The 23,148-nt window shown below is 43.3% G+C and overlaps 2 protein-coding genes across 2 annotated transcripts; one reads left to right on the top strand and one right to left on the bottom strand.

Annotated features, from left to right (window-relative positions):
* Window positions 1–253: 253 nt before the first annotated feature.
* On the bottom strand, window positions 254–7,926 carry rce1a (Ras converting CAAX endopeptidase 1a). Its single transcript, XM_083675652.1, has 8 exons — window positions 7,635–7,926; window positions 7,244–7,346; window positions 6,653–6,736; window positions 6,236–6,314; window positions 5,982–6,149; window positions 5,458–5,529; window positions 5,261–5,323; window positions 254–3,660 (listed from the first exon to the last, which is right to left on the bottom strand). The coding sequence occupies exons 1-8, from the start codon at window positions 7,802–7,804 to the stop codon at window positions 3,434–3,436; spliced, it is 966 nt and encodes a 321-aa protein (XP_083531778.1). The 5' UTR covers window positions 7,805–7,926; the 3' UTR covers window positions 254–3,433.
* A 1,216-nt stretch (window positions 7,927–9,142) lies between these two features.
* Window positions 9,143–21,449, top strand: peli3 (pellino E3 ubiquitin protein ligase family member 3; the record flags this gene model as incomplete). The annotated part of the gene is made up of 7 exons (XM_083681510.1): window positions 9,143–9,204; window positions 15,142–15,342; window positions 16,338–16,467; window positions 16,741–16,842; window positions 17,886–18,134; window positions 20,196–20,384; window positions 20,850–21,449. The coding sequence occupies exons 2-7, from the start codon at window positions 15,170–15,172 to the stop codon at window positions 21,447–21,449; spliced, it is 1,443 nt and encodes a 480-aa protein (XP_083537636.1). The 5' UTR covers window positions 9,143–9,204; window positions 15,142–15,169.
* Between the last annotated feature and the right edge of the window lie 1,699 nt (window positions 21,450–23,148).

Here is a 23,148-nt window from a genome sequence, read left to right as displayed (position 1 = left end):
AAATTAGCAAACAATTCTAAAAACCTGTTTTCGCTTCGTCATTATGGGGTATTGTGTGTAGATTGATGAGGAAAAAAATTAATTGAATTCATTTTCGAATAAGGCTGGACCATAACAAAATGTGGAAAAAGTTAAGGGGTCTGAATACTTTCCGAATGCACTGTAGGTGATTTTACAGAATTCAATACAGTAAAAGGAAGGACATTTACTGACACAAAAACACCATAAAACAGCAGAGACAAGTTATAAAATTATGTCATTTATTTACAAATTGCTGAGATTTTGCAGTGTGATTCTAAAGATCCCATAAAAGATTGTCATAAAACACTGTTCAATTGGTACTGTAAGTCTCCAAAAATTGCATTGCACACAATGTGGCCTAAAACAACAACAAAAAAAGCATGCACATACCAGTACATTCAGTCCATGTCACCAAAATAGATTTGATTACAAAATATAGTCTTCAATATAAACATCTGAATTGTATGTTGCTTTTTTACAACCAGGTCAATAAGTCAGCACATATTTAACTCGTCCTGAAAAAAACACTTTAAATACTATATCATTCTTCAATGGTGTTGTTTCACTAAAATAGCAGAGCTACATTTCAACTTTCAAAAATATATTTGTTTCTCTACCGCTATGTTTTTTTTCCTTTACATATATAGTGTATGCACCTACTTCAGAGAACTATTATGTGATTGTTTGGCTTGGACATTTTAGAGAATAAAAAGAAAGTGTTTCATATTTTCAGCAGGGAAGGAGAGTTCACCCCAAGTGCCTTGTAAATGTACTCACGTCGAAGGATTTCAAGTCAATGACAGGAAAATAAAAGCATAAGAACAGTCATGTGAAAAGTGAACCTGTGACTATGATTTCAGACTATACAAGCCAGTGACAATCTGAATGAGAAACTCTGTTCTGTTGAGATGGGGGTCGCTATGAGGTGGCAGAATGACAGAGGTGATCAGCAGATTAATCTGATTGTATTGATTTATAATTTCTGTCTAGATGTGCTTTGTTTGACCCTTCCTAACACAGATAACACAGATTTGATTCCCCAAAACCTCGTCATTGAGACGCGGGTATATTTCAACAACAAAGGCAATCTATCAGCTACCTGGCAGCCAGTCTCAGCTGGGGAAAGAAACTGACATCTCTTATTCTGTTTTTGACAGCTGTTTTTAGGACTCACAAAATGGCACCCATGGGCCAACGCCTGAGGAAGGGAACATTCACTGGTGGTTTTAGTTCCTATGCATGTGAGCAGGAGACAGCATGAGAGGCTCAGTTTTACTCTAAAGGGAGGCTCTCGACCAAGTCTATTCAAAGAGAATATTCATAGAGATACAGGTACTGTGTCAAGTGCAGGGTCTCTATATCAATCTTTTCTATTGGGAGGAGACGTAATCTAGTAGAGACAAGGTAAAAACTGAGTAAAAAAAAAAAAAAAAAACTAATACACAGACTATGGCGGTGCTTAGCTCCTGAGCTAGTTTTTTTCCACAGCACTAAACCAGACATGATCCTCTGGCGCCATCTGTCGTAAATCTAAGGTAGCTACAGGCTTGTTTTACAAAATGTCATTTGATGTCATTGGTGAAGCTTCAAACCCCATCTAAGGTCTATTCAAACAACAATCTATTCAAAAATGAATGGCTTATGATGTCAAATATTCCAAGCACCATGGCATTATAGACTTCCCCTCTATGCAACAACAATGGGCATCTTTTCAGTTCAGATTTCCTCTCCATTTCAGCCCTGGAGTGGAGTAATTCCCTGATTTGGTCCTTTTCCATCAACCAAGTTATTGCTGAAGATCTTTCAAAATATGCATACACAGCTTATACAGTACACTTTCTGACAACCCCCACTTCTGTGGTGGACAGTAGAGCCCTTACTACTTCAGGCCTTTTCAATTGTGCAACTGCCTATGCTGTTGCAACCTCCACATCTCTATGGTACCATATCAAACAGTAAAGTCTCTTTACAAACTGTCCAGTGACTCCATCTACCTTGAAATCCTTTCAAATACATTCAGTGAGAATCAATCTGCTGGTTTATGAACAGCACTACCTAGACTTCAGTTCTATTCTAATAGAAATAAGTACAAGGGTCTGGAGAAATGGAAAGATCCATCATTATTCCCCCGGAAAACAATAACTCACCCCAAACTACAGCATGATGACATGGAGATGCTTCAGACAATACAACATATCCCCCCTAAACTGTCCCTTGTTTATAGTGCAACAAACTACATGTCAAATAAATAGCATGCCTGTCACAAAGACAGCATAACATCTGATTCAGTGAGTGAGTGACATCCTGAATAAACTCTGTGATAGAGCATATCAACACTGTACAATACATAGTATCTTCTTTTGAGTATAACTTGATGAGAGCAATGTCGCTGTGACTTTCCTGACATCTGTATTGCAACATGTAGCAGCATGCAAAGTAGTGGTAAGAGCATCCAAACCTACATACTACTACACCTGAGTGTTAGGGGTTCAAGTCCCTTGAGGGAAAACTGTCGTCACACCCTACCTTAAGGTACTGCCCCCGCAATGGCTCAAATAAACAGGCAGTTAAAGCAAAAAGGAAAGGAAAAAAGGATAATGGGTAATGTCTCAAATGACACCCTATGTCCCACTACTTTTGACTAGAGCCACAAACAGCTTTGGCCTAATATAGTGTGCTTTGAGACAAAGCCACAAGCAAATGAGCAATGGTAATGACGCTTTAGTGATTGTAGGCTGCTATCTGCATGACTTAGAATGGATACTTGGAATGAGAATGAGAGCAAGAGATTATTAAATTCAGGGTAAGAATGTACCCTTTGTGATATTGCCAACAGTTTGGCATTGTAGGCGTGAAAGCAAGCCTTCAAGGCCAATTCAGAGAATTGTGGCTAATTGTCAGAGGTAATGCAAAATACAGTGTACAAGTCCAACCTTTAGAACAGTAACAATCCCATTCAACCCACCCACCCATCCCCACAAAAAGCCCACTACAGCTTAGAAACATGCAGATGTGTATAAATAACCAACTCATTTTCAACAGAACACCTCTATGAAACACTGACTTATTCACCAGAATGGTTCAGATAGTGTTACCCCCTGTTGAGCCTGCACTAAGACCATGTATTGACTGACTGAGGGCAGACCTGACCTGAACATAGGGTATGGCTATCTGATACATTTGCTGCTGCCCATAGCAGCAGTCAGACAACCACTAGTATTGATACCTGACCTGATATACCCTTACACTTCCCACGTGCTCACAGAGCGTGCCCACCCAAGTGGGCTTAGGCAAAGACTCCTAGTCCTCGGTGGCTTGGACCACTCCTTCTTTTGGCTGGTGGTTGAGAGGGTGGTCTATATGGAGCGGTCCATTGCGTACAGAGGGGTGGGTAGATCCATAAGAGGTGCAATCAGAAGCAGAGTGAGCTTGGTGAGGTGGCCAGGGTGCAGACGGGGGTGGGAAGGCCATAGAAGAGGGGATTGGTCATGGGGAAGAGGAGCAGGAAGAAGAGCAGCACCCCCAGTAGGTAGCAGGAGAGGACGGTGAAACGGTGGGAGTGCTCCAGGGCCGTGCTTAGGGCGGGGAAGCCCATGTAGTTACAGAAGGAGTGGCACAACACCGGCCCCACCAAGTGACCTGAGGGAAGACAGAGTGGGGTAGAGGCTTCAATTGGTTTAGCTTTATTTAAATGTTAAGACCTAATGGAGCTGAAATACAGATATAGGGCTCCAATTTGCTTCCGCTAAAGAGTGCTGCGCAACACTTACAGGGTGATTTTCAAACCGGCGCAAGCAGATGTGCAAGCTTAATCTGAGGTTTGAGTGCTCTTTCCAATTTCGAAAGTGACAATATGGTGTGCATACACCTCTGCACTCCATCTGTGCCTGGCTCGTAGAGAAGGGTGTGTCGTCTTCACAAAATATGCTAATACGATATTCACACATCACACCTCAATTTTGAAAAAGACATATGCACATACACCGCTGGAAAAGTTGCAGCAGGGTAGGATATGGCACATCATATGGGGGGGAAAATTGCATTTCTATTGCTTTATCACCAGACAAAGACGCTACACAGAAAACTGAATATATAGGACTCGTTATAGTTTTGTAGATGCTAGATGCTTTAGATGCTACTGATGAGCAAGTAAAATATCGATTTCACAATCACACCTTTCCGGATTTAGCCTCTTCGGTATCAGGACCAGAGTTTAACCATAATTACCTGCCACTTTAGTGTAGTCTTCCAGTTGCATTTATTTATATAATTTCATACCTTTTTGTTTCCTCTCTGTAAACGCTGTTATGGCTGTATGGTTATTATTATAGTAGCCTATTGTAGGCTACTTAGGGTTGCTGGCCATAGTGTATAATATTCAACGTAAAAAGAATGACATTGCGAGATCATAGTGTAGTGCAATGTTTGAAACTGTTAAGACAGCGATGCACACTGTTCCAATGATCAGTAGGGTGGGGGGTGGACATACTGTACATACTGTAGACCCATTGCATGCTAGTTTATATTATTTTCCCCTCCCAATATTACCATGGATTGAATAAGTAGAATTTGTGGAAAAAACATATTTTTAGTTTGCGCATGAAGGCTCTCCAAACATATTTTCTATGAAGTAGGTATGCATATATTCTACTATTTGATTTTATACCCTATCAAAGACATGCACGGTTCCATGATGTACTTAGTAATTGGCACAGACAGCGGAGTCGATCGATATATGCAACACTGGTCGTTCAATGTTTTAGGGAATATAGCTTACAAAATGTAGTAATGCCAGAATATACACTAGGCCTACTTCCACATAATTATAGAGGATGTACTGACGGTATGAGGGATTATCCCTGACAGACGACAACTGCTGCCTGTTATGATCAAATTAGTGTCTATTTTCGCATATTGCTAATTATTGAATTATTGTCATAGGCATTTGAATTTGCCAACTCCTTTTGACAAATCCACCGACACTTACATTTACTGCTCTACCAATATTGGTGCTAAGTTTGTGTTGGTCGGGACAGACGCACTCTGCGGTGACAACGAAATACCAAAACGGTCTTTGTACATGATTTTAGTGTTGCGCAGGAGCTCTTTGGCGGAGGCAAATTGGATCCCATAGTGTATAGAGATGACATCATGCTATCAATTCTAGTATAAAGACAAGGCAATTGCACTTAGATAGCTTGGTGCTACACATTGGTGTTTGACAGAGTGAGATGCTCACCTGTTCTGATAAAGATGAAGGCAGTGTAGGCTCCAAAGACAGCTGTGTAGGAGAACTGAAATGCTGCAACACAAACACAAACAACATTAATCATCATCATGCTCTAACTTCTAATGGTCTATGGCAAGGAGACACCAAAAGGTTAATAACTCATTGATGCCAAGCTACAATGGTTTTAGTTCATTGTTGACCTTTACCTGCAGAAAGAAAGATCCCAGACACAGTGCCCTGTCTGAAACGCAGCAGCTCAATCACATGATGAAAGTGGGCTGTGAAGACACACAACACCATTAGTAAACTCACCCACATACTGTAAATCAATACACAATTTTATTTAAGGGATAGTTCTCATTACTCTCAATTGAAAATGTGTATCTGGACCTGCACTCATAATCGATTAGGAAAAAAAAAAATTTCCCTACTTGAAAAACGTTTGTATTTTGCCTCCTTTAATGTTTTACTGCAATACCGGTACATAGACTGAATTGCCCATGCACAACACAACCATATTCTGCGTTCATATGGAATTCCATATTGGATTTTATTTATTTGAGTACTCTGAAAACATTTATATGAGTACTTGAACAGTAAAATAATTTCAAATGCCTATCCCTAGTATCCATAGATACAAATCAGAGAGACAGATCCTCCTCAGCATGGTTGACTCATTAAAATAGTGAATAATACACCACACCCATCCAACTGGTTCAAGTTGACTCACCCACTCCAAAGAAAAGCGGGCAGGTGAAGATGGCGGTGGAGGGGCTGGCGCAGGGCACCAGCATGGGCAGCATGCAGGCTCGGAACACCAGCTCCTCAGTCAGAGGGGCCACAACCTGGTTCCTTAGCCAACGCATGTCACTCAGACACAAAGCCCAGAACCATGGGTCTACAGGGACATGGAGAGGGAGAGCATCAGAGAGATTCTATATTGTCACACAATCGGTGAATAGGCACACATCTCTGCTCTCTCACCAAAGGCCACTCGTATCCCATCCATGAAGCCCCAGGGGCAGTCCATAGCCAGCTGGATGAGGGGGCCAAGGAACAGCACCTAACAGAGCAGCGCATCAGATAGAAACCACTCAATCTGATGCAGATCCCCTCTACTGTAAACTAATTTAAAATACAATATGTAATGTGTCTTCCCTGGAGTTACTTTTTTTTTTATTGTTTATAATACTATAACAGTCTCAGTGACTACGGTTAAATATGTTTACACCACAATTTAGCATTGATCTCCTCAAATTCCTGAAACATTTCATGTTATTAGACAACACTAATTGTTCAGTTTACTCCCAGAAGTAACAATGCAATCTTTCTCCAATTAAGATTTATGACAACGCTACAGCTCAAATGTCATTTAAAAATACATCAAAGTCAGTATGTTACCATGGTGAGCAGCAGAGGCAACATGATGGCAGGGATCAGCCCCTCGAAGCGAATGCCCATCAGAGCCAGCAACGAGGGGCCAGGCTGTCAAAGGACAGGAAAGAGAGTTAACAATGTTATCATCAACTGTCCAATCGGGTCATAACAGTTCATTCCTGAAATGCTGCACTCTCAACTGCTAAGGTAAAAGAAAAGAGCAGGAAATAGACTGTAATCATATGTCATGTTGTCCCCTGGCCTGCAAGGTACTGACTGTGCCCTGCATCTATACCCCAAGTAAAGTAAAGTCAAGTTTGTTTTAAAGTGCATTTTCACAACCTCAACACACTCTACAGAGAAAATAAAGTCGTACATACAGGGTCAAAACAGTGAATAATGACAACAAGGGGGGGCAAGATATAGGATACAAAAGGTGGGTTCAGCAGTGATGGGGCTGGGCTTAATGTTGCAATGCATCAAGTATATTAATTGTCTAGTCTAGGCCAGACCAGTGTTTCTCGATAAGCTGTGCACAACGATCAGTTATTTACTGTAAGATAGAGTTAGCGTTCTAACTCCTTGCTCAGCCTAAACCTTTACGAGGACACTCACCTTCACACCTGTGTATTCTTTCCATGCCCACACGAAGACAGGTGACAGGGCAGATACGATCAGGACACTGGTGAAGCGCCTTTTGATCACGGCCGGGTGGTCCCTAGAGGGTCAGCGCAAACACACGTGACAGACACACAACACGTGTTCATTATTTACATTTCGGAAACAAACCTAGAACTGGTGGTGGAACTGTCTGGTGCGATGTCAACATACATTCAGCAGCAATAATGTTGATTGGCTTAATGCTACAAGCTACATTAGCTCGCTTGTTAGCAACATGCGAACCCAGGCATTATTCATCGATACCGCTTCCGTATTTAACCACGGCCTGCTACAGATTTACTACAAGCCAAAAAATCAAACAATCAGAAGAAAATAAGAGACTTACCTGGGTAGGTCACTCCTCCACACGTATAAACTCCCCACGTATGAGCAGGCAAGCAGCAAACAGGACAAAACTGACACCCAGCATAGTCCGTCAGGAGGCACAAACTCGCCATTGCTGCTACCCATTTGGTTTGACATGATATTTGACGTTAAATCGTCATCATCTACCATGACGAGAGGGCAGGGTTACGGACTGTGTTTAAATGAATAGATTGATTCGTACTGTGATAATTCGTAGATTACTTTAATTCGAGATAAAACGCAAGCTGTTAAAAAATCGGATCTTCATCATAAACATGTACGCTGGCGCTGTGTTTCAACGTCATCACGTGGCGTCGAGCGCTCACCTTCCTGTGACACCTCATTGGTCGACTTTATTATAGGCTATAATAAAGCCAACCACCACTGTAATTGTTATGACCATAAGCAGAGAACTTTATGTTATAATGGTGTAAAACAGACTCATAGCAGCATATAAAGACATTACATTTGGCCCTAATATTTTAATTTTGACTGAATACATGTTCTGCTACACAGCCTATGAATGTCTCAAATAAGAGTGGAAAAGTTAAAAAAAAAAAATATATATATATATATATATATATATATATATATACATAAAATCGTGATCAAAGTACTGGATGGCGAAAATAATGTATATACATTGATGTATATACATTAGCAGTTGTGAGGTCCGCTCAGGCTAAAATCAGCCTATCTCTGTGTTGTATGGTGGGTTAACAATTACATTTGTTTTCTGAATGTCTTGGGCATTAACAACCTAGTAACATTTAGGTATATACATGTATAAAAGCACTTTGCCTTGCTACACATCTTAACGTGATACATTTTCTGCGACACAACATGCTTCTAAAATCTCGGAAACTACATAATCTAATCTGAATTAAAATAGATATAGATGGGCCCATTGCTCATTCTTTATGAAGCCCTTTTTCTCACCAATGATCCGTTTTCTCAATTTTTACAGTTTAGCCATCTTTCCCAGAATTATAAAACTGTGTCCACATGCTCAAAATGATAAGACACCACTCAGACACAGATAGGCTACACAGATCATGTCTGGATAATGTACTTGCCTGAACAGCGACTCGCATTACAGTAGCAACCTATTACTGTACATGAATCACACGCGGGCAGGGATCAGCAGGTAGGTGGAGCCAGCACGTTGTGCGAATCTGAAGGCGGGCTTACGCAAGAATCACGGAATCCTAACCAACCGCACAGACGCATTAATGTGGGCGACCGTGGATCCGTGTGACTATTCCATTTATTTATCTATTTAAAGGGCGAGCGCTAGAGAGAGATGGGCGTGACAACGAGGTGTCTGGACCACGACTAGTCTCCTGGAGGAATGGGCATCTCGCAGTCTCCAATGTACCCGATGACAACGGAGAGGCAATGCAGACTGTTCGGTCCATTGATTGTTCCATCAAACTTACCTTCGCAGGTGGTGTTTTAACGGCACGACGCCCGATTTTGAGGACACACGGGGATTGACAACCTAAGGGAATTAAAAATCCAACGGGACCTCCCTCGGCAAACATCAGCGGGTATTTATTGATATGACTACCTGTTCAATTACTCCCAATGTGCATTTTGTCGCCGAATCAAGTCACCGTTAGGGAGATTGTCGTGTCCTATGATTTTTCCTATTGCAGTCATGTTTTCATGAAGACAATGAGTAGTCGGTTGTCTGTGCGTGTGCTTGCGTGTGTGATGATGCCTTAAATTGTAGTATTTATTGTCTGTGCGGTGGAATCCCTTGTGTACTTCCTTGCCTCACAGACTGCTGTGCTATGGAGCTGGAAAGCTTTAGACAATATTATTTAGAATGTGTAGGCTATTATAATAAATAGGCTACTGACCTTAGTATATGGTCATCTGTCGTATGTTTGCGGTGGTGTTTTGTTTATTTTTTTATCCATACAGTGCTTGTCTCGATCTGTAAGCCACTATATGACTATTTTGGCCATGTCTGTTATTAGAAGCTAGGTTTATAGCCTATTTATATTAAATGTCTTTTCGCCATGATTAGGCGATCTGACAAGGCCACGTTTACACTATACCTATAGCGACCATGAGAGACGTCGTTAGTGTGACAGTGGGAGACGCAATCCACTGCAATATGGCCGCTGAAGGCATAGGGCAAAAATAGCCGTGATAATGCTGTGAAGTGAGAAGCCTATTTGGTTCATCAAAATATCTGATGATATTAATCTGATTGCTATATTGAAGGATGCTGCTGCGCATATTAGGCTATTCTGTTTGGAGAATGTTTGGGAGAGCGTGTGTATGTGTATGTGTATGTGTGTGTGTGTGTGTGTGTGTGTGTGTGTGTGTGTGTGTGTGGTTGGAGGGGGGGGCGATGAAAATGGGGGCACAAGATGGCTTACAACTCCGTATACTTCAAAATATACAAACCACCTGGTAGATGTTGAAGTATATATTTAGTATTGAGTAAAAAATAATTAAGCCTTTTGGGCCTATTCCAATACAAGAAAAAAACATATGACATATTGCTGCATTAACAACAGAAACAAGCATATATTGGCAGGTGTCATTTGAATTGATGTGTCCATGTCATACAAATCTGTGTTTGTCTGGCAGTATGCACACACTTGACAGCATGTTTGGAGACATACTCATTCTTAATTTGTTGTCATATTCCCCATGCTATGGTCTTGATGTGCTGGTAAGGAGGCCTTGCTGTGCCCATACTGTGTCCTCACTGACACACTGGTCCAATGGGAATCGGTCTGTTTTGTTTTTGTTTATCCTTGTGCTGTTTGTTCCTCCTCCTTCTCCTTGTATGGGGTAAATTATACACAACCTCAAAGAGCAAACACAGACAATGATAATTAAGTTATTTCTTTACAACAATAAAATAATCCCATTTCTCAGATTAATCCTGCATGACTGATGCTTACTCATACATGGTTGTCTGTAACACGTGGGCTCACAGAGAGAGAGAGAGAGAGAGAGAGAGAGAGAGAGAGAGACTGAGAGATGAGTCAGAGTGTTTTTGTAGTGTGTGTGGTGAGGTGAGGTAACAGAGCAGCCCACCTGTGTGGCTTCCATAGAGCCAGAGGGGTCAAGTGAGAAGAGAGGAGGGGGTGGCAACAGCAGGGAGAGGAGATACAAACTTTTACCTGCCTGGATACTGTTTTAATACGGGAACCATATGCCAAGCATAGACCAAACCCACTTGAACCTGACAATGATTAGACTGAGACACTGATTGAGGGAATATTGTGGGCTTCCCTAAAGAATGGCCCTTCTTTGGCTAAGACAAGATAGAGAGGAGCATTTGAGACAACAGCAACAACAACAAAAACATTAATCACATGAAACAATGATAAATCTTTAAAAAAAGGGTTAGGGTTATCATTGTCACCTGAAACAGTTGTTGTTGTTGTTGCTGTTGTCTCCTACAGCATACAGTAGGTCTTGTTGACAGACAATGCCTATTTTAATTTCACATTTCATACAAAATGTAATTTGAATTTGAGCATATTTGTCTCTGTCCATTATCTATAGCCCACTGTATAAGTGTTTTTCACAAACCTTGAACGCTCTTGAAATTTCATGAAAGGAAAAAGGTGAGAGATGAGGGGTGAGAAATGGAGTGGGGGGTCTCTCTCTCTCTCTCTCTCTCTCTCTCTCTCTCTCTCTCTCTCTCTCGTTCTCTCTCTCTCTCTCTCTCTCTCTCTCTCTCAGAGGGGGAGGCTGTTCTTTCTCTACTTACTACATCCAGACAGGGCCAGCAAGGGCAGACACGACTGCAGGACACTCGCTCCATCATTGTACTGCACAAGCACCGACCATAGACACAGACAGTCACAGGCAGGACCATTAGTACACTACACACACCACTGCCAAGGGAACTATGTGCCTTTGTGTCTGCTTCTATAGGTAGATAGTTGGTCACAGTAGACCAAGACTAACTATTGGCTGGCAATCAATACAATAACAGAAGTTGTGCCAATGAAACTTACAGTAGGTGCTATATGTGACGTAAGCTGCTTATGTATTTGGTTTATCTTGTAATAAATATCTTGTTCTTTCTAACAATGCACTTAATCTCGCTCACTGGCCAGGTTCTCTTGTTACTGTGTTACAAGTGGATATGTTCAATATGATATCAGAAAGACTACTATTTCCATTTGCAGCAAAAATGTATTCACAGTGATATTCAGTGTCAGAGAAAAGCTGTCACTAGGCAATAACATTGGATTCACTGCAGTAATATCCCTACTACTGGCAATGATAGTAGCTCTATAAAAGCAGTAATAACCCTACTGTGAATGATACTCCTCCTGATAATAAAGCATTTCTCTAGATAGAAGTGCAGATTAGCAAAAATGTTTAAAAGGTTGAAATAGCAAAAAATGAGATCAATGTTGTCAAGAATTCATAATTTATTCTGGAGATCATTTCCTGGTGTGTATATTTTTAGCTCTCTCTTCATTTTTTACTGGATGGAGATAGAGGAGCTAGACCCCTCCCTTTCTCTCTGTCCTTTTTTTCTATCTCTCTCTTTTTCTTTACCTCTCTCTCACCCACACACTCCACACGCACTCACCCTTTACCCAGCAGTAGGAGGAGAGAGAATAGGGGGAGTAAAGAAGAGGCGGGGGGGGCGGGTTGGAGAGCCAGAGAGGGGGAGTGAAAGTTGAAATGTATTTATAATAACAATTATCTATTAAATATGAGATACTTTTATACCCAGTGTAAGAATCGTAATAGAAACTGTGAAACATTTTATTTCATTTAATTGTTTTCCTGTGTCTGTTGACCTGTTTACTATGAATTGTTGTTCTTTTACCAGCCCATACCATCTCTGACTATGGACTGCCTTCTCTCTCTCTATTATTCCCTTTCCTTTGTCTTTCTTTGTCACACTGCTTCTCTTTGTTTCTCTCCTCCTCTCTCTTTCTGTCTCTCTCTCTCTCTTTAACCCCCTCCTTCCCCTCTCTCTTTTCACTCTCTCTCTCTCTTTCTCTCTCTCTCTCTCCCTCTCTCTCTCTGCCTCCCCCCACCCCCAGGTTGAGGCTGTGGGTTGATTAGAAAGTGCGTGGCACAGAACAGGCAATCCATCACCCTGCCAAACCCCTGCACGGTTGCACATGCGCACGCGCACACACACACACATACACACACACACACACACACACACACACACACACACACATACACACACACACACACACACACACACACACACACACACACACACACACACACACACACTGTACATCATAGCCCCTCTCCCAGGCCCAACCTCTGTCTGTCTCAATTCCTCCTATTCTCATGGTCTGCTTCTTGGTTCCATAACACCTTTGGTCTTGGATTCACAACCAGGGTTCGTGTCTATACTTCTACTCGGCTCATCAGCACAAGCCCTCTATGGTATCTACGTGTTCTTTCTCTCTTCACCTCCAACCCCCCTCCCACTCCTCCTCCGCGCTCCGCCCATGCCGCCATGCCGCCATGCTTTTTCCTATTTCTGTCTCCTCCTATCTTTTCAACCCCTCCCTTTCTTTCTTTCTTTCTTTCTTTCTTTCTTTCTTTCTTTCTTTCTTTATTTATTTATTTATTTATTTATTTCCCTTCCACCCCCCCCCCCCTGCATCCACTCTCCATCCCACTCCTCTACCATTCCATCTCTTGCCAAAGCAATGGAGAGTGGTAATGAAATGACAACTGCCCGCCTAAATCTGGTGTCTGCCATCCGTCATCTCATTACTAGGGGATATTTTCCTTGTTGGCTCCATTAAATGTCTTATATTGAATAAAGTCTGATGTTCACTGTGTGGTGCAATTTTACTTCTGGGAGAAGACATTCACATGCTCTTTGTCTGGGCATTCATTTGAATGTATGGGTCATTGAATACATTAAATGCATTGGGCTTTTGTCCAGAGGAAGAGGTGATTCAAGAGTATTGGATTTCATTTCATTTGGTTCATCAGTTTCACTGGATGTTGTCTAAACCTATGTTCTGATCCTTTTAGAGAAAAGGAAAGGGGGTATTCTTGGGCTGTGTGATGTCACTATGGCTAGCTTTATCATGTAGGTGGTCTCACCCACTTTTGATTAATAATAGATTTTCATATAAAACATTGGCATAGAACCTTTTGTACATCACACTGCCAACAGAGACAGGGATTTAGGAATGTATTTGTTTAACACCTAAATGAATGTCTTGAGTTATTCACTGTACATGTGGGGATTATGCACCCACTGTTTAAAGATACATTCTCCTACATCTCTTCATATTTCAGGAAATGTGTTGCTTAATTTCTATGCATTTTATCCCTCTTAGTACTGTATGTATCCATGTGGTACTGTACATTGGATTAGAATAAACATTTATTTTTAGTTCAATATGTTTAATGCAGAGTGCTTGTTTTAATTTGATGGCTTCCAACTGAAATCTTGAAATGCCACAGCTATAAACCTTTTGTAGAAATGAAAAACAATAATTGTGAAACCACTCCACCCAGAGTTTGGATGCGGCGTTCAGGGAAAGGTTGCAACCCTCTTGGGCTTCGTTAAGAATCTTAGACACGACAGGTTGTCGATTGATGGTTATCTGGTTGTTAACTTTAAAAGCTTTGAGAAACATGTTCTCTTGTTGTGAACCGTTCTTGGCCCACAAAGATCCATAACACCTGCCAATGGCCATAGAACTTCAATTAATTTCCATAAGAACAATGAAAGGATATGTCACATACACAATACAGTGCAAACAGAGCCATAGATTTAGGCGTCTGTTCAACTGCCTTTGTGAAAATGGAAGCAGACTTGTGCCTATCCAATCTCATTAGAGTTGCAGCCTATACTGTAAATGTACTAGGTCAGCAAAGAGTACATCAGTCATATAATGTGGATTGACAATTACAAAGTAGCAACAACATCATAATGATTGTCTGACCACAAATACAGCATCTCAATGCGCACATTATATTGATTACTTGAATTGCCTTGATTGCCTGAATTTCATTTGTTCTCTACTGTATATCATTGGTAGACTATCCACCATAACAATGGGTTTCATCATTAACAAGCATAAATTAATGTAACTCTGGCCAGATGGTGGCTTACTTGACATTTTAGCTTTCACATTAGAGATGGTAAACATTGTCGTCTTTCAAAAGACCATCCATCTCAGGGGAGGCTGGTGGAGGTAGAAATCGGAGGACAGGCTCATTGTAATGTATGGAACGGAATGAGGAATAGTATCAAACATTGATACCATTCCTCATTCCATTCCACACATTACAAAGAGCCTGTCCTCCGGTTTCTATCTCCATCAGCCTAGATAAATAAGTTTATGGGTCCTATATATTTGAATATAGAATTAATTAATATTGAAATATAACTTATCAACGCATACAGCAGTAACCTTTTCTACCTTTGCTTATTGTATATAATGTCCTTGACGATCTGATTTCTCTCTCTCTCTCTCTCTCCCTCTCTCTCCCAGCTGTGAGCCCCCGTTGTGGCCGGTGGGCATGGTTTTGGAGGGTAGTTCAGAGGCCCTGTGTCCCCCCCCATCTCTGGAGCTGCGCCCGTCCTGCAACAAGAGCCAGCCCTCCCCTCCCCTGGGCCCAGGCTCGCAGCCCCACGACGGCCTCTTCCCGGGGGACAAGGAGCCTGTAAAATACGGGGAGCTCATTGTGTTAGGGTGAGCTGCTATACATTCCCCCACTGATACTTGTGTCTGTGTGTGTGTGTGTCTGTGTCTGTGTATGGCTGTGTGTGTGTGTGTGTGTGTGTGTGTGTGTGTGTGTGTGTGTGTGTGTGTGTGTGTGTGTGTGTCTGTGCCTGTGTATGGCTGTGTCTGTGTATGACTGTGTGTGTGTGTGTGTGTGTGTGTGTGTGTGTGTGTGTGTGTGTGTGTGTGTGTGTGTGTGTGTGCGCAAAGGAAACTGCTATATGAATGGATTGTAAGGCTAAGTGGTTGTTTGTAGAATGAAAAAAAAAACATTTCATTGTCAATAAGTAGGAAACTGCGTCACCATACTCTTTTCACCCTACTTATAAAGGCACAAAGGCTCTGTCCCTGTATCTCTTTTAGATATAAAGCTATCTTTCCGTTTCAGCAGCTCATGAAAAAGAGCTAATTTGACTCCATACAAAGATGTCATTCAGACTCTAAGCCATGGGGTAGAATAGGCAAATTAAAACCTCAACTGCCACTAGGGAGAGAGAGAGCATATCCAGAGTAGACAGACACAGACGTCTCACTATCCACACGTGTAGTTTTAGAGACCCAAACCCGTCTTATTCACTGCCTGGCCTATTGATCCATATGGTGATGGATTATGAGTAAGGCTTCATTTTCTATCAATGAGATCAAGAGGGATGTATTGTGGCAGACATTTTATGAGCTAGATCCAATCATTGCATAGGCAAGTAATTGAACAAAACCAGCGCCCATATAAAGAATAATCCCCTCAGTATAGTCATGAAGACATTCAAGTCATATGGCCCAGGCTTTAAGGGATAGTTCACCAAAATCAAAGTTTGTCAGGTGTTTTGTACCTCAAAAAATATGTTATATGTTGTGTAGATCCCTCTTCTGTTCACAGTATGTATTAGGTTAACAATCCTGATAGAATGGCAGAGCACCATCTAATAACATTGACATTTTGTCTGTATGCTCTATACTGTACACAGGCACAATGGTTCACTGGCCAATGGGGACAAAGGTCGTAGGAGAAGTCGTCTGGCCCTTTATAAGAGGCCCAAAGCCAATGGGGTCAAACCGGATGTTATCCACAACGTCTCCACCCCACTGGTGTCAAAGGTGAGTGGTCATTTTGGACTTGGATATTGTATGTATGCCTGACCAGGATAAACTTATCATTGGCTTTAACTAGGACCCTGTGTTTTTTCTAGCCTGGTTACCCTGTACATTGTTTTCTTTATTCAGTTTTACATTAATGCATTCAATACTTTTATATACAAAATGTTATACATGTTCAAACAGGAAAAATATTTGGATTACTTTTTCTGAGAAGTACAGTATGCAACCTGGTTACTGTATATATTGTAATATATGTATGTTGTTTATTCATAGGCCCTCAGCAACAAAAGCCAACACAGCATCTCCTACACCTTGTCCAGGAGTCACTCTGTCATCGTCGAGTACACTCATGACACTAACACAGATATGTTTCAGGTGAGCGTCAGTTTGCCTTACACACACACACACACACACACACACACACACACACACACACACACACACACACACAAACACACACACACACAAACACACACACACACACACACACACACACACGCACACACACACGCACGCACACACAAACGCACACACAACACACACACACACACACACACACACACACACACACACACACACACACGTGCATACATAAAAACATACTGTACAATCTCAGCCAGGGCTCAACATTCTATCCTCCTAACAATGACCTTGAAATTGAGAAAAATAAGCTAAATAGGGAAGCAGTCATTTTGTGTCTGTTTAGTAAATATCAGCCCTCCCTGGGCCCTGACACACCTCACTCTGAGCAGATGTCACAGCTCCTGGAAAATGTCATTTGTTTGCAGAGGCCTCTGAGTTCTCAGGACTGCACAGTCATGAGAAGACTGTGATCGCGTCAGGACGGGAGAAAGAGGGGAGGGGAGGAGAGAGAGAGAGAGAGAGAGAGAGAGAGACCGATGAGTCAGAGTGTTTTTGTAGTGTGTGTGGTGAGGTAACAGAGCAGCCCACCTGTGTGGCTTCCATAGAGAGAGAGAGACCAGTCTCCTCTCAGCAGCACAGACAACTCTAGCTGTCTGTCTCTCATTGTTGTGATGAATGTGAGGCCCCAACTCCTGCAGACAGAATGGAGGTGCTGCAGGGCTGCAATCTCATCTGTCCATATGTCTGCTCTCTCAACTCAGGGGCTCCATTAAACCCTCCTACCTTCTTGGAGGGAAGAAAATGATTTTTTTTTTTATTTAAATTTAAATGCCTTGTTTACTGATGTGATTGATTTATCAAAGGCATTTGTCAATTAAAATGCCATACTCATTGATTAATAAAGTCCAGATGTCAATGGAATAGAGATACAGTAGAATTGGCCGATTTGACATTTCCACCTATTCTATTTTATTCTATTCACTACTGTACTCTACTCTATTCTACTCTATTTCATTCTGTTGAACGCATGGTCCATGTTCCCTTCTTCATCACAGATTGGGCGTTCTACAGAGAGCATGATTGACTTTGTGGTGACGGACACAGCGGGCAGCAGCAGCAGTGGTGGTGGCGGTGGTGGGCAGGGCCAGGGGGCAGTGGGCGAGGGGGGCGGAGGGGGGGGAGGGCAGTCGGCCCAGAGCACAATCTCCCGCTACGCCTGCCGCATCATGTGTGAGCGCAGCGCCCCCTACACGGCCCGCATCTATGCCGCCGGCTTCGACTCCTCCAAAAACATCTTCCTGGGGGTGAGTCACCATGGCAACGGCAGTGACAGTGACAGTGACAGCATAGACAGCATCATGACACCCAGGGAGTGATGTTATCACTGCAATGAGCGTCAGCATGTACAGTATGTGTGATATACACAAGTGAGGGAAGGAATGGTGTGTGTGTTCTGTGTGTGGGAGTTATTGGTGGTTTAATAAGTGGTGCCAGCTTGAATGCACAGAATAATGTTTTGATTATTCTGTGCATGTACAGTATACTGCACTGTATAGGCTGTGTACAGTAGTTTGAGGTGAACTGGGGACAGAAAGGTGGTGTTTCTGTCTCAGCCTCATGTGCCCAAGCATACATTCATACACAAATCAGCCTCCAGTACTGTACAAACAACTCTGCTACACTCCTTCCCAGTCCTCCCCTCCCACCCCTTCATCTGGTACCTCAGTGCCACAAACTCCTCCTGTGCTCTGGTGTGTCTTTACTTCAGTGCACTTGCCAGCTGGCTGGACCAATGCCCAGCCACAGAATAGCCCAAGCTGCACTTTTGTTTAGAGATAAGACTATCAACGGTAATTATCAAAAGACACACGTCCGGGATGGGCGATCGCCTTTGCTTTGTCAGGTTCCGGGGCCAGTCCTCTTCTAATGGATTAGGAATATGACAGCATCCCATAGACACAGAGAATTTTTAGAAATCTGAATTGAAGTATCGATGGACAGTGATGAAATTGATGATATGTATTGATTTGTGTGGTGTGTGTGTGTGTGTGTGTGCACACTGGCTTCTTCTCGAGTGTGTGTGCTCTGCAACCAGCAAACACAATAGTAGGGCAGTTCAGTAACAGTGGAGTGCAGAGGGTGCTTGCTTACTCTTTGACAACATAAGCTTTTGATCCTTCCTGGCAAAGAGACTTGTTTCCCCCAACCCCTCACCCTATCATGGAATGAGCTATTGAAGGGGCTCTGAGAGATGAACTTGGAGTGTAAATGCAGAGGGAGGGAGTGTTGGCAGGGGAGATAGGGAGCCTTGCGCACTGAGGGAGAGGGTATTGTGAGAGACAGCAGAGACAGGAGTCCAGCTGTACTCATCTCCAACAATTGGGAGTCAGCTTCAGGGTCAATGCCAGACACACTGTACTGTACACCACCACTGACCTCCCCAGCACTTGATTAGAAGGGTCTGGGCGGCCATATTGGATTGGATTTAATCGCTAATGTCAGAGAACGATTTACAGGAACAATCCGTACAATTCGTGCCAAAGGACAAGAGATGACCCAGTGATGCTTTATTGAATATAACGCAAGACAGGCTGATAACCGTTTATTATGAAGGCATTACATTAGGTTACACCTTTTCAACGCTGACAGAAAAACAACCAGGAAATTGTGATTCACAGGAAAAAGAGGACACCATAACCAATCACAGTGACTTGTTTAACTCATCTTCTTAGCATGTTGTCCAGCATGCTAAAAATGCAGGGAACCTAGGAAGATAAAAGCTTTAAATGCTGCTGTCATTGAAGAGCAGGCTGAATAACCTCAGCACGGCTCCTGTAAACTGGCACACACAAAATGTCCTTGGCAGATCGCAGAGTCAGGCTGCGCGGCCCACTGTCAGTGTGGAGGTGGAGAGAGAGAGGGAGAGGGAGGGAGGGAGAGAGGGAGGGAGGAAGCGAGAGGGAGAGAGAGAGAGAGGGAGAGAGAGAGAGAGGGAGAGAGGGAGAGAGGGAGAGAGAGAGAGAGAGAGAGAGAGAGAGAGAGAGAGAGAGAGAGAGAGAGACTTTGTTTAAAATATTAGGAGTGTCGGCTTACACAATACACATTATATAGCTTGATGTCGTATCCACTGCCGGAAAATATCACTAGGAGAATTAAAGGGACTGAATGAATGATGTGTAATGTTTATGTGTGCGTGAGCATCTCTATGTGTTAGTCAGTATAGTAGTCATACTCTGTGTGTGCTAAATATAGCAGTGCAGAAAAGCAGTGTTAGCTGTTTTTCTCCCCCCTCTCTCTATCTCTCCCCATCTCCATCACTCTCCCTCACCTTGTTTGTGTCTGTTATGCGGGGACGGGTCTCTTAGGAGCGGGCTGCCAAATGGCGGACGTCTGACGGCTTGATGGACGGCCTGACCACCAATGGGGTGCTGGTGATGCACCCGGCGGGGGAGTTTGTGTCAGAGCCGGCGCCGGGCGTGTGGAGGGAGATCTCTGTGTGTGGGAACGTCTTCGCCCTGCGGGAGACGCGCTCGGCCCAGCAGAGGGGAAAATTGGTGAGAAGGAGAGAGGACACGGGGAGGGCATCCGTGGTAGGCCACAGGGGAACAGAGGGAAAACAGAGCCCTAACCTGCCTGGATATATTATCACTAGGGCCAGAGGTTTTCCTGACCATGTAATAATTTAGTTATAACAGAGTTTTTCATCCCTAGTTCACATTATCAGGAAGAACTACCCTAGCACTACTATGTCTGTCTGAGGGGTCATCTCAAGGACAACCAGACTGGGCCTCTGATGAGTTGCAGACTCCCAACTATTAATGGTGAATTAATTAATGACATTTTGTGAGTTGATCAGATTAGACTCTCCATTGTTTAATGCAGCTAGGGCAGGATGCTCACAGTGCCATCAAGTGGTCATAGGGAAGGAAAGTAGTGTAGTGTTGATTTCCCTAACAGTTGACTAATCATTCTCTCTCTCTCTCTCTCTCTATCCTCAATCTACTCTGTCTCTCCCCCAGGTGGAGAACGAGTCCAACACCCTGCAGGATGGCTCTCTGATCGACCTGTGTGGGGCCACCCTCCTGTGGCGTACCCCTGCCGGCCTGCGCCGCACGCCCACACTCAAACAGCTGGAGTCCCTGCGCCAGGAGCTCAACGCCGCCCGACCCCAGTGCCCTGTGGGTTTCAACACTCTGGCCTTCCCCAGCCTGGCACAACGCGAGATTGTAGACAAGAAGCAGCCCTGGGTCTACGTCAACTGCGGCCACGTGCACGGCTATCATAACTGGGGCTATCGCAAGGAGAAGGGCCCTGCTGGCCCTGGGGGTACAGCCCCAGCCAGCACTGGGGAGAGGGAGTGCCCCATGTGCCGGCGCGTGGGCCCCTATGTGCCCCTGTGGCTGGGCTGTGAGGGCGGGTTGTATCTGGATGCAGGCCACCCTACCCACGCCTTCTGCCCCTGCGGCCACGTGTGCTCGGAAAAGACAGTGCAGGGGTGGAGCCAGATCCCCCTGCCCCATGGTACGCACGCCTTCCATGCAGCCTGCCCCTTCTGTGGCACCTGGCTGACCGGAGAGCAGGGCCACATCAAACTCATCTTTCAAGGCCCCGTCGACTGAGGCTGGACACTGAGGAGGAGAACAGGTGTAGGGACAAGGTGGGAAGCAGAAAATGGACTGTATACAAGAAAAAAGGATGGATCATATGGAAAGACTGTTTGAAATGTGATGAACTGAAGGGGAAATGCAAAAGAGAAACAGAAGCATAAACGGAATTTGAGTTGTACGGGGAAGATGTAAATAAAAAGTGTTGAAATGAAAATGTGAGCAGTGTTTTGTTGTCCTTGGAGTTTTGGAGAATGTGAGTTTAGATCATACTCACTGCTGTACATACTCACTGCTATACAGATGCATAACAGTGACATTGACATATTATTACACACACGCTGTGTGTGTGTGCATGTGTGTGTGTGTGTGCATGTGTTTGTGTGTATGTGCCTGTGTGTGTGAGTGTGATAACCAAAGAGCCTCTAAACCCTGAGGAGTGTCTGTGCAGGCCTGCTACTAGTCTGCAGCGCCACCACTGATGCTATTAATAACTCAAGGTCACCAGCGCCCTAACCTCATCCCCAGGCTATTGCACACCGCGCATATAAGTGTTGAATAACAACGACTCAAACCTGGCCTTCGTGGGAATTAACTTACTGAATTAAGTATTTGTCATTAATAGATTTTAGCGAATCACATGACTGCGAGGCGTGGCTCATAATCAGAAATGTATGGTGTGCAGGCACTGGGAGGAAGTGCTGTGGGAGATGATTCATGCGAGGTAAAGCCAATGGCGATGCGTCGGGAGTTTTTCTCGATCTTTGTATTGGGTAAACAAAGGCCAAGTTTGACACGTTGGGCCACCAGGTCTTCCGAGCATATACGATACACATGTAGTGTATATATACATATATATATACACTCACCGGCCACTTACAAGTCTCTTTGCCGTATATACACTACATGGCCAGGAAAGGAGAGGGGGAGTGATAGAGACGGAGAGAGAGGAGGGAGATAGAGAAAGGGGGGGGGGGAGAGAGAGAGAGAGAGAGATGGACAATAGGGCAGTTTAGTCATGAGAGCGACACATAGGTCAGGTCAATGAGCAGCACCACACACTCTCCAAATGAATGACCAGGATGAATTAGGTCATGACTGTCCTAATTCTTGATTTAATTTAGATCTACATATGACTGCTGAAGACATAATAATCAAAATGATAAGCAAAACATGATACTACATATATTTGCTATCACAATACCACATGCAGATGTCTAGATACTGTATAATAGACTAAACCCTGAATGCTTGTATTACTACAATAATAGTTCCATTGCCTCTTGATTGTCAAGCTTAATATATCTATATATTTCAATATCTAATGCAGATAGTGCTCAGCTCAGAGTAAATGTGTAGATGTTTTTGCTGAGGTGCCTTAATGCCGACTCTGTGCAGACTGCAGCTGCAGCCCTAAGAGGGATGTCTGCAGTACTTTATATTAGCCTAAAGAAAAGAGCCAGCATAATCCCTGCTCACAGCACAAATACACCTCCACAGCAATATTCATTGTGAATTATTCTATTTGAAGCATTTCCATGTTGAATATATAATCTCTTGCCGTGTGAGTGTACACCTTCAGATGAGTGCCTGCCGGGATCTTCAGTGTGAATGTTTATTTATGGCTCCACTGAGAGAATAGGATACAAATCAAGGACAAAGAGATGACAGACAGATACTCTATCTGGCCCCAGGTGATTCAGGGGAGGGAGTG

This window comes from Argentina silus (genome assembly GCF_951799395.1).
Source record: "Argentina silus genome assembly, chromosome: 1".
Lineage (NCBI taxonomy): Eukaryota > Metazoa > Chordata > Actinopteri > Argentiniformes > Argentinidae > Argentina > Argentina silus.
This window is presented reverse-complemented; position numbering and strand designations above follow the sequence as displayed.

Coding starts and splice junctions, on each gene's coding strand:
- rce1a (XM_083675652.1), bottom strand. CDS start 7,804: ATGGTAGATGATGACGATTTAACGTCAAATATCATGTCAAACCAAATG. Junction 6,315..6,652: donor TGCCTCTGCTGCTCACCATG/GTAACATACTGA, acceptor CTGCTCTGTTAG/GTGCTGTTCCTTGGCCCCCT. Junction 5,530..5,981: donor CCCGCTTTTCTTTGGAGTGG/GTGAGTCAACTT, acceptor GTGTCTTCACAG/CCCACTTTCATCATGTGATT.